General features: G+C 40.2%; 1 protein-coding gene across 2 annotated transcripts in view; it reads left to right on the plus strand.

Annotated features, from left to right (window-relative positions):
• iqca1 (IQ motif containing with AAA domain 1) overlaps window positions 1-12,212 on the plus strand; it is an 86,831-nt gene that overhangs the window by 27,507 nt on the left and 47,112 nt on the right. For both annotated transcript variants that reach the window (XM_072682920.1, XM_072682923.1), the window contains one exon: window positions 5,252-5,330. In XM_072682920.1, the coding sequence (XP_072539021.1) occupies window positions 5,252-5,330 (79 nt within the window). The remainder of the gene's footprint in view (window positions 1-5,251; window positions 5,331-12,212) is intronic.

Here is a 12,212-nt window from a genome sequence, read left to right on the forward strand (position 1 = left end):
TAAAGTGATAAATGCTTTTATCACCTTTTAGCTTGCTAGCTAACTTGGCTTGCCTGCACCAGGCTGGCATTACCCATAAAAAGAAAACATGTTATAAAAAAACAACTTACAACCATTCTAAAAGTCATATTAATAACCAAGACTGAAGCATGGTGAATGTAAAGGTCATCTACCACATGCTGGTAGATTGACATGCTAGTTTAGCTACCAATTTGTTTAGTCAGAAATATTAGCTGGATCTGTGCTGATTGCATTACTAGCTACAAGGTTTCTTTACACTAACATAATCTAAAATGATGTAAGAACTAACATAGTTGTAATGCTAAAGTGTAGTACAGCTCATATGAGAAAATTAAGCTAATTTGGCATGTTGGTTGAGGCAGGCAGATTTAGCAGTCCAGGGCTCCTCTCCAAATGTACAGCATAGCACTCTAATAATGTTTGCTCACAGAACTCAGAGGTGTTATGTCTAATCCCCAAAGTAATCAAGAATTCAGATCAGTTCAACACAATTGAGAAAAATCTCATTAGTCCAAAATTACGGCATTAATGTATTGTAACAAAATATTTTTTTAATTCAGTAAACTATTGCTTAACTGTTGCTAAAGTTGTTTATCATTTACATTAGATAGAAATATTATTTCTTAATGCAAAGTTTTCAAATATGCTGATTAATGTGTTTTTGTTTTTCTTTTTTGTGAGAATATGCCATCAAGAGAGAAACACTGATCTGCCGTTGTGTTCATATTTTTTGCTCAGTGGCTTCGGTTTCAGAGGCTACTGCACTAATGCAGATTTTCTTACAGTCGCTGTAGCCTTTCAGCAATTGCCCGTTGAGTTCTACTGTAAAAGAGTTTAGAGTAAATAGATTGCTCTGCTCTTTTCCAAATTATCATCTGTGCTAACTGAGCATATGTGACAGAAGCAGATAATACAGATTACTTGTAAATAAGATGGATTGTTCCTTTAATATGTAAAGGTGACAATGGCATGAACCTTTAGTTATCTTTTGGATAATTGCCATTGTTCTCCAATAGTGCATTTCCAGACCTGGAATAATGACCTTGTGCTCCCATGCACAACTGAAGGCAAACACAAAAAGAAGTTGTAATGCTGAGCAGAGCCTGAAGGAAAGAATGTTAATCCTGAAGCCCATGGGCTTGGCTCAGATCAGGAATGGTGAGGATGTTATTTTATTAGGCTGCACTCAAACATAACTCTGATCCCAGCGAGGCGTGCCTCCAGTGTCCTGCAGTGTCCCTGATAACCTGTCACCCTTTCCATTCATAACTCTTTCCTCTCTGTAAATACTGCACACTCCATGGCAACAAAGAATAGGCAGAAAGCAGTAAACACTTCCTCTGTTAATGAGAGGGTCATGTACAGTGGTCCTTGATTTAATTTACATGTTTAGATAGCACAAACTGTGTTTAAAGAGGAAAGGTCACACTTCAACATGATTACATTCCACTGACATGTTCACAAAGGAAATCCCCCCCATGTACAGTATACATGGCGGTATTGTCTTGGTTCTGTCACCGTGTAGAGTTAATTTCTTTTAAAGTTGCTAGTAAAGTGGATGCCTGGCTAACCAGCTTAGCTCTTGACCAGCTTAGGGTATGCTTTCATTTCAGTTTGATGGTTTGCCTGGTCTACCAGTATGATCAACCTGACAAAGCCAGTCAAGAAGCAGGACCAAGCTCGTCAATCAGCATGACCAACATGACCAAGTTGGTCAGGACCTTGAGTTTTTTGACCAGCATGAAGAGCCTGACCAAGCATAACTGAAGTCTGAACACCAATATGACCAAACTGGTCAATCAGCTTGACCAAAACAGCCAATCAGCTTGGTAAAGTTGGTCATTTTAAACCATTAGTTCATCAAACTCCAATTGAAACTTACTTCATGCTGGTCAAGAGCTTAGTCTACATAGTAAAATGACCAATGAGTATAAGTATGAGTAAAGGGTGTTTATTTTATTTTGTCCATCCCCCAGTATAGTTCTTATAGCTAAGCTATTGTCTGGAACAGTGGTGCACAGTTTTGTGCTTTTCTTGCTCAAGCACACCTGATTTAAAACACTTGTTAATTGCCAGGTGTAGTAGGTCTGTTAGAGCAGGAAAATCAGCAAAACTGTGCTGGAGTTTGACCATAGTTACCCACCCCTGTTTTATATACCACTTCAAAGGTTTGTCCTACACTCTAAGCAAAATATGTTCCAAATAGTACTGAAAAAGTATCCTTTTTGGTGATACATACAACCAAGCAAGGGTGTCCAGCCTTGGTCCTGGAGATTTACCACCCTGGAGAGTTCAGATCCGGCAGACCTGTTTCTATTATTCAGATGCCCCTGATGGTCTTTATTACCAACATCAGGTATGTTTAGGGTTAAAGCTTAACTCTGCAGTGTGGTAGATTTTGGAGATGTGGTAGGACTGGACATCCGTCTTTTATGGCATGTGTAAAGAATCGTTTCATTTTAAATAGTGTAGTTTTCTACTTATTATAATAAATAAGGCCTAATGAATTTTTTTGGGGTATTGCAAGTCTGTTTTACGAAGTACTTTCAGAACATGTGAAGAAAAATGACACAGTAAAAGAAAAATGTTCCATTTTTGAGTTGTTTTTGGCTTGGAAGCAGAAAAGATGACATAATACAATGCAGCACTGTTGTTTAGCTTTGGCAAACCTCTGTAACTCATCATTGTATCATATTATGCTCTAACAATCTGCAAATGAATCTGAAAAAAGCAGAAACTGTCCATAGGTCCATGCAAACTCTTTGTCTTTGTTTCTTTTGTACCCACTAAAAAAAGCTATTGACTGTTGACTATTCACTCTTCACTTTTTTTTTGCCAACACTCCTTAAATCCTACACATTATGTCTACAAGCCTTCATTCCTCGGTGCTCTGGCTTTAGAGTGTTGCATTAAGACCGGTAGTAACTGCAGACCAGTCAAGCGTTACAAATGCCCACTCTCTGTGATTGACTGCAGTCTGGACTTGTAGAATAGGGCCTTTGTTCCTGCTCTGTTTAATAAGAGCACCTGTACTTCTCGTTGCGGAACTGAGTCATTGATACCTGTACTGAGTGATGTGAAAGGTCAAATTTGACCCTCTTCAAAGCTCGTACTTCCTGACGAAAGCCGAGTGGCTCTGAGGGTCATTAGAGGGAATTTCAGTCAAAGCTCTTGAAATTACACTTAGTTTTTTTTTTTTTCAATGGCTCTAAAAGGGGAATTCCACCTACTTTCCCAAATTACAGCATAATTATTGAGATATAAACAAGGTCTCTCAATGTGGTTTGGTGTGAAATGGTGAGTTAGAGAGAAACTTTCATACTTTACAGTGGTGGTGATAGGAATCAGAGGTTCCAATGTCTACATTGGAAATATAGCCATTTTATTTTATGCAACCTAACATGACCAGCAAATTTACATATTGTTGCTGTGGGAACAAACTCTTGTCTCCAAAATGCCAACTTTACAGGGGAAAGAAAAACTTTATTACCAATCATCGTGGTTTTTTGACAAAATGCCAAGGACAACTATCAAATTCGGTTTAGGACCAAAAAAACAATTGCATTCCAGATCGTACGTGACTCACATCCAGAATTACAAGACTATGAAGACCAGTCCAGATACTCGTCTTCTGCCTCTCACTGTGTCTAACTGATGGATTTGTGCCTTCCACTATGAGTTTGTGTGAAACATGCCCTCTGCCTCCTATTATTTATATGCCATTTTATTTATACATTCCACTGCTTTTGTGAAGCTAAGACTCTGCACCAAAACAATCTGTACACATGAGTAGAGTATGTAATATGTTTTCATATGAAAAATTGAGAAATTCTAGAATCTGACTTAATTCTTTTGGGTTAACGGTCAGATTATCTCTTTAAACAGTGCTATAGGTCACATGGGGTCTCCTTATAGAGAGAGCTGAATGAGTGTTCTGAATATTTTGATATAAAACATGTGGGTATCAAAGCGAAATGGAAGAAGATCAAATGGTCAATTAAAAAAAAGGCTATTTTGCCATACACGTACCTCTTTACTATGAATGGGCAAAAAAACACATTTCTGTCAGATTTCTCTCAAAATTATTACACGGCATCGGGCAGTGTTTTTGTAATAATTTCTTGTAAAAACGTTCCTAAGGTAGTTTTTAAATGCATACTTTAAACTCTTCAGATGTCCAATTCCTATGCACAGTCCAGTACGTTATCTTAAGGAATGGAGCATTTCACATGAAACCACTCTGAATGGCTTGGAATCTTAATGTTTTAATTATGAAGAAAGTTATGAACTTGAAGTTCCCATTTCAAAGCTCCCACTTATGTTGAAATAAAGTGTGGCAATATATAACATATAACGAAGCAGGACTCCGGTGGCAGAGTAATGAAGTGAGAGCTACTGTGTCTAATAAAAAACAGCATGGTGAGAGAACAAGGGAGGCACCCAGACTGGGGCTAACCAATATTTACTGCGCCTAACCAATTGCCCGAATCCATTTCGACTTGCGCCAGAAATCTGTTGGGCCCCCTAGCACAGCTCCAGGCTCCTTTGATAAAGCCCGCCCGAGCCTGCTGGATCCATAAGGAAATGTCCTGCCTCGTGTCATGAGAGCAGCCATATATCATAGGCATGTAATATAGAGCACTTAAGATTCTTCCATATTTTTGGACGGATTTCTGTCTCTTTTGGGGCCCGTTAAGCGCTAATGGAGAAATGTGTTTAAAAGGAGACTGGCCATAAAGCAAAGTGTGTCAGGTCGCCTCGTTCCTTCTGAAAACATGCTGGCCGCTCCCAAATCCAGAGCCGCTCCACACAAAGCTAACATTTACACGAGTGTGTGTGGGGGACAGTGATTAGTTTTTAATGTGCAGCCCCTGACTGAGGAGAAGGAAAACATGAGGTGTTGTAAATCATGCTCGCAGCGTTGCACACCGCTCCCCTACCGCGGATGGACATCATTAAACCGGCAACGGTGGGCACAGTCCTGCGTCACACCGCGCTGGAGCATCCCCTGGCCTGAATACTAGCTTTGATCTTTGCTAGCATGAGATCTGCCAGCTTTTCAACAGAAGTATCCATAACTCGCCTTGAAATGTTCCTGATAACTCTCAAAGGCCTTCTCCATTACTTACTGCCTCTGAAGTCAAGAGTTCAACGAATTGCACATGAAGTAATGAACGAATGTGGCAGAGTGGATGAAATATGCAGCATTCTGGTGTGTGTGTTTTTGCAGAAGGAGGAGGAGAAGGGATGGAAGATGAGCCCCAGCAATTTTCTTCCAACCGTAGCTGAAGGAGCTAAGCTATATAGAGGTGAGTGAGAGATACACTGTTCAAAACAATGATGAAATAGCAAACCTATTTTGTATATTAGATTTTAAAAAGTAGGCCTTGTCTGTTTCTTATAAATCTGGCACAAAGTGAGCAAAGTTTATCCGTCATGTCACGACTGTTCCCCTAATAGTCACTAATGTGTCTGAAATGTAAGAGTGACTGCTGTGTGAGTGTGTTTCTCTGGTATAGCTGAGGACAGAGGTGTCTGGAATATAGCGACGCACACACTAATGATAGGGCTGTGCGAAAGGTGAGGTCAAGAGCAAGTCCAGATGGTTCTCTAGCCCAATTGGAGCCTCTCTTGTTCTTACTCCCTTCTCTTAAGTACTAGATGTAGCCTTCCGCCGCCAAGGCTAAGGCCTACTGTAGGCCTCCTCCCACTGATACTGACTGTAGCTATCTGTCAAAGAACTCACCTGATTACTAAAGCCCAGGTCAGAGATTTTGTAGGTGTAGTAAAGGCACTACACTTTACATTCTTGGCTTGGATACATGGTTCTAAGGATGTAAGTTAATGTAAAAAGGCTGTAAAAAGTGAAATAAATTTATTCCAAGTTACTCAGGATGACTTTTTATTTGGCTCATTCATCATTAAAGTTTAAACAACTGGCTGAAACCAACATCTTAGACCTTCATGACCATTCATCTAAAGTGGTCTAAATTGGTTAATGCTGGTTTGGTTTGCTGATGTTTGCTGGTTTATAAAGCAGGGCAGTGCAAAGGCCAGCTGTGAGAAGGTTTCATGAGGTTTTACTACGATTTAGCTTACAGGTAATTGTGATTAATACTATTATTATTAAAATATTTCAAAGAAACTCACCTACACACACGGTTAGCAGCAGAAAGAAAGGCTAATCATACACCAGTCATAGCTTGTCGACATGAATTCAGTCGTGATATTCTTACCTTCAAATGAATCATTTGAAGCTGAGAGAATATAAATGCATCAATAAAGTGAAAGAAAAAGCCACAACAAACATAAACAACAGCAGCTTTTCACAAACACATGCTCACTCACTCGTTTAGAAACAAATATGAAAAGATTAACAATCATTTTTTGGCTGTAATGTAATCCTGTTTATAATCAGTCTGTTTTTAAAATGTACCTGTAATCTAATTACTCACTATTTTTCTGTAACTGCAACAGTTTACCATCTGTTGTTTTGTATTCCGATTATGTTACGCCGTTACGTGTATTCTGTTATTATCCAACCCTGTCTATAATCTATCTAACTTCAGCTTGCCTCTGAAAACATCCTGACATTTGATTGTGTCACCTTGTATCAGGTGTAAGAAAACCGTTCACTATTATCCACTAATATCACATGTTTGTCCTCCCTATTTTTAAGCTCTACCTGTTAGAGTTGTTGAAGAACAATGTTGCAGAACATTATAGCTAAAACCATGACTGGATTAACTAAAATATTGAGTTCATCTCTAAAGAATGTGCTTAAAATGGTAATATATCTATATTATATAGATATAATAGATATACTTATATATCATAAAATACATAGAATATATATTATATGGTATATAGCACCAAAAATCACAATGTAGTGCATTTCGGGTTATGGTGGCTCTGGGTATAGAGCACTGGGTTATTGAACACAGGGTTCTTTACTCAGGTCCGCTAAGCCACCACTGTTGGGAGGAAGGACCCAAATCCAGCCTAAACCAATACTAGCATGCTACTTATCCAAATGTTTCCAATCTCTCAGAAATAATACTTTATTCAGGTAAACCAGGCACAATAATAGCTGCTGGTGAAGTGTCTTTCACTTTCTGATTGGGGGTTAACAAAGAGAAGTGTCCACAAGCTCTTACCAGGAAAGAGCTATTGCTTCCTCCTGATCCTTCTATAATCAATCTGTTCCATGAACTCCTCATTGCTTTCAGGCCAAATGCCTCATGCTGGCAGCTTCTAAGGCTCAGGGCCACAGGGTTCACCTTCTAAGACTCATGTATTTATGTGTGGCCATAGTTCTACTATGATATGCCCAATGACAAATCAGTATGTTGACCTCCAATACCCCTGACAGGGTGAATGTGTTTCTATAAGAGCTGGAGCACCACTTCCTGTTTGGCTAGGGATTTAGGGAAGTGATTTTTTAGATGGAAGTGAGAATCCCAGACCCATGCTTCTGTATACCATTGACCCGTGGTGACAGGAGAGAGCAACAGACTTCCACAAATCTCATGTGCAAGTGTGTGTATACGTGAATGTGTCCAGTGGGAGCAGTTGACGCAGTGGGGAGAATGAAGACAAAACCTGTCAGTTGCTGTACATTTACATTCATGAGTTTAGCAGAATGTCAACTGAAAGTGAAACGTGTGAGGTGTGCTATCCAGTTACTTATTTAGCGGACGCTTTTATCTTAAGTCGCTTTCAATGGTAGACCTTCAAACATTAGTGTTAGAGACTAGCCTAACTACTTTTACTGGTACAGTGATGACAGTTCCAGCCTGCACTGGGAATTAAACCTTTGCGAGTGGCATAAGTGAGTATGTGAGCATGACTATGCATAACTTAGCTAACTAGTCACATTTAGGAGCATAGATGAGGTGTGTTGCTTAACCCAGCAAGTACAGTCCTACCAGTGGGATTCGCTGTGGCTGGTCCCTGGTTGGTACAATTCCAGCAGGGGGACTGGAATGCTCATAAGAAGTTCAGCTTTAAACATGACGCATCAGCTTTAATTCCACTAGTTCATCTAACCTGCTTCCCCCACCACACAGCAAACCTCTATAACACTGCCTCAAGTGATTAATTTCCCTCATTATATGCTTTGTTTTGTCTCTGATAATTTAACCACCCTGTCACGTGACCTCACAATACAATGTTTCTGACATACAATTTAGTGCTGAATTTAGTCCTGTGACCAAACAAGACTGGAGGCTGGAGTTATTGTCTAGCTGCTTAATGGAATTTTCTGTTCCGCCGTAAATAGTGGAGAAGCTATGGGCACCAGAATGTAACTGTGGTAATGTTTTAAGATGGAATTGCATTTTTCCCAACCACAGCATGAAAAGACCAACAAGAAGAACATTAATGTAGGCTGACTTGGTTGATGCTAACAGGCGAACAGGCTCTTACAGTAATATTCAGGCATATTTTTTCTATTTTTACTGAACTAGTCGGTGTAAACTTACAATATACAGTATAAAATACAGTATACAGTATAAACGTATAAAATACATAAATAATAAATAAATAATAAAAAATAAATAATACAATTTTTAAAAAGGCAATGATTATATATAGAACCATGACAACATGCATGTTTTTTATAAATGGGGCTCACATGGGTGGAACATAGGCTAGATAGGTTCCTGGTGGGCATGGGCTCTGAGTGGGTTCCATCATTACAGCCCACCCTAATCTCACATGGGTCCCTTCTAGGCCCTGTATGCAGTGTACAACTGAGATGGGGCCTATGTTTAACCCCTGGTCCCATCACTAACCCTGGTGGGACCCTGGTGAAAATCCATATGTCGGACCACCATGGATCCCACGAAAAGAAAGAAATAGGGCTACCCATACAGGCTCCACATGGGCATGTTATCTGGGAATATGGCCTGGAAAACATCTTACTTGGAATATACATAGTCTGGTAAAAGCTTCAAATGCATAGCTTCAAATGCGTCCATGTTAAAGCTATGATATGTGCACTGCCTACTTCTATCTTCCTAGGATGTTCTGGGACAACCCTAGAACTGTTATTGTCCCCAAAGCAGGCAACAGCTGTTGAAGGAAGTGATTTTGCTAAATTAAGGGGGGTGTGGGGTGGTGGGGTATGGAGGGTGCATTGTTCTCCCCTCTCCACTTTTGAGAGGCCACACAGGTGGTCAAAACACTACACTGAATGGTGACTTGAAATTGGTGAGGATGCCTTAAAAGCAGTATTGAAAGGGTCTTAGACACAACACTGGCAACACTTCAGATCTTGTCCCTTTCATACTCCGATGTTCTGCATACAGCTGCATACAAGCTTGTATTCTACTGACTCACAGAAGGAGTGGTGGTCTTCCTCTTCCTACCCAAAACTGTCCATAACTGTAGGCCTGGTTGCCAAAGTTTGTCAGCGATAGTACGGTAAGGGCTGTGAATTTAAGCTCTCTTATCGTAAAATGGCTCGTCCATCATTTTCTGGCAAGCTTATCGGAAGGATGAGCCTGCCAGATGAGGTTAAGGGCAAGGGTGTGGTGGAGGGTAAGGGTGAGGCCCTGTTCTGTGTCAGCCATCACAGTAGTGCTTCTCCTCCCTGTGGCCTGTGATTCATCTCCTCTTGCGTTAGCTGTGCCACTCAAGGTCATTGTGTTTTGGAATATTTCACCTCATCCCCACCTGTATTTCATTTCATTATTAGTCTGTGTCTACACGATTTGTCCAAAAGTTTGTGGACATTCTTATCCATGAACATGTGTTTGCAGTAAGGTTTAGTTCTGTTCAGTTGCACAACGAGTGTATGTATAATCCATAGAAGAACATTGCCATTAGAATAGGATGCTCTAGATGAGCCACTCATGAGCAATGCATAATTGCTAAGCATGAGCTAGTATGGTATAAAGCCCCCCAGCACTGGGCTGTAAAGCAGTAGGAACTACTCTGTCCAATCGATTTGGGGTGAGCTGTTCTTACTTTTGTAATTTAGAACTAATCCTCTAATATCAGTACTAACTAATGTTTGTGTGGAAGAATACAATCAAATCCTCACAGCAAATTTTGGACACTGGATGTCAACACAGCAAGTGTTCACAAACTGTTTAGTGCATTTAGTGCCCTGTGCCTGTAGAGTCTGTGGAGTACTAACCACTTATAATTAAAGTTGCCATTATGCTCATATTATAAACTCTAAACTGGGCCTAAGCTGGATTTTAATCCAAAAATGCAATACATTACTGCTATGGTTTTGTGGTCAACAAAAGTGTTGCAAACCCAATACATATTGCCATACGTACATTTCTCCTCCGTCTGTCACTGGATTTTCTGAATTATAAATTATTTTGACTCGTTAATGAGTCAAAATAAACATTTTACAACATCGCAACATAGCAATTTTTTTATATTTAATTTAAGTAATTTAACAGTAATGTACTGTATATTAGACTGTACTATATAAAACTACTACAAAGTTTATGCTATGCTATGCATCTTTCTGCCATGTATACAATGTTTTTCACATCAAAAAGAACAGTGTGATAGCTATGTGTTACGCTGCACTGGTATAAAGGTTGAGTTGAGTTAGTAAAGGCAATGGCTCTATATCCAGCCATGACAACTAAAATAACCATTTAAGCCTTGGGTACACTACACAACATTTAGAGTGGTAGCAGAGTATAAAAAGACACAAGTCCCCACTGAATTTAGATTTTTGTGTCGAATTAAACAATTTCCACACTGAACTACTAGCGATCTGACACGACTACACAACCTGCTGCTGAACCATACTTAACACACTTCAAAATACATGTGCCTCACATTACCTAGGAGATGGAGATTCTCGCTTCCCTTTGCACTGACCCAAAACAAAAGGGTGGGAAGGCGGGATCAGCATGGTCTGTACAGACTGCAGTGGGAGACTGCTGCATTGTTTAAGGTGGAATGTAAAATTATCATTAAAAGAACTGCATGTTTCACACTTACACGTTTTCTTTAGCTTCTGGAGTGGCCTGTTGAGATTGAATCACTGACCAGTAAAAATCAAACGTTCTGCAACCCTGCAAAAACTCTATGTTCTCTCAAACTGTTGACTCCAACTGACAAATAATTGGCAGACTAGAGCCAACCAGCACAGACTCTGCTAGGCTGAGAATTGGGTTAAAATTTAGGTTAAAAAATTTGAGTGTGACCCTTGCTTTTCTTTTAGTTTTATTTACTTTGTTTGCCTAATGTGCTGACCTTTGCCTGGCTATGATTCCTGGCTCTAATAAGGAGATTACATCCTTGCATCCTGCCTCCCTGCCTCACACTTTACATTCACCTGTAGGCCTGAAGGTCTGGAATGCGGTGCAGCTACGACAGGGACGTAATTGAGACAGCATGTTTCTTCATTTTCCAGATTCGCTCCTATGCACCCAGCCTGTTCCACAAGAGCTTTCAGAGCCGCAGATGTCGACATTGTTGTATCAAATCAGTCAACACCATTCTTAAACAATTGCAACACCAAGTGGGCTCACATTCAAAGAGAGCTGTCTCGGTGTGGGCCGAGGTTTTTGAGGTATGCGCCTTTTAGTGGAAGAACACATGCGTGTCCATGATCGCAGTGAAGGGTACAGTCACTGCATCAGCGAAAGTTGAGCATGTCTGGAGAGCGCAGGCTCGAGCTGGACTCAATGGAGATCCACATGCGTGTGTCAAGTAGCATGGAGATTACAGCAATGCACCAAGGCACATCACTGCACAGCTGCAAAACATCTCTGTCCAGTTCTGTCATCACAGTCTGAAAGCTAATGGAGATTTAGAGATACGCTTATACATAGCTAGGTGAACGAGCACTTTTAGTGTGAGGGTTTTCAATAGCTCTTTTGACGACGGTTCGACCATTCACTGATCTCGACGGTTGTGTGTGAATGCACGCATATGTATTTACGCATGCAGACACGTGGCTAAGAGTGGAGTGGTTTTACCATCCAAATACACAGCTGCTGCTGAACTGCTATAGTTATGTTATGAACAGAAAACACATTTGCTTGTCCTGCTCCGTTGTTTTGTAAATGACAAAGTGTAAACTAACTGCATCAGGATACATCCACAAAAGTACCTTGTGAAAATAATTGTACAATAATCAATCCTTTACCTGACTTGAGCCAGCAAGTCAGACTCAAATTGAACTCAAGTTGCATATTACACTGAGGACC

Source organism: Salminus brasiliensis, chromosome 7, assembly GCF_030463535.1.
Source record: "Salminus brasiliensis chromosome 7, fSalBra1.hap2, whole genome shotgun sequence".
Classification (NCBI taxonomy): Eukaryota; Metazoa; Chordata; class Actinopteri; order Characiformes; family Bryconidae; genus Salminus; species Salminus brasiliensis.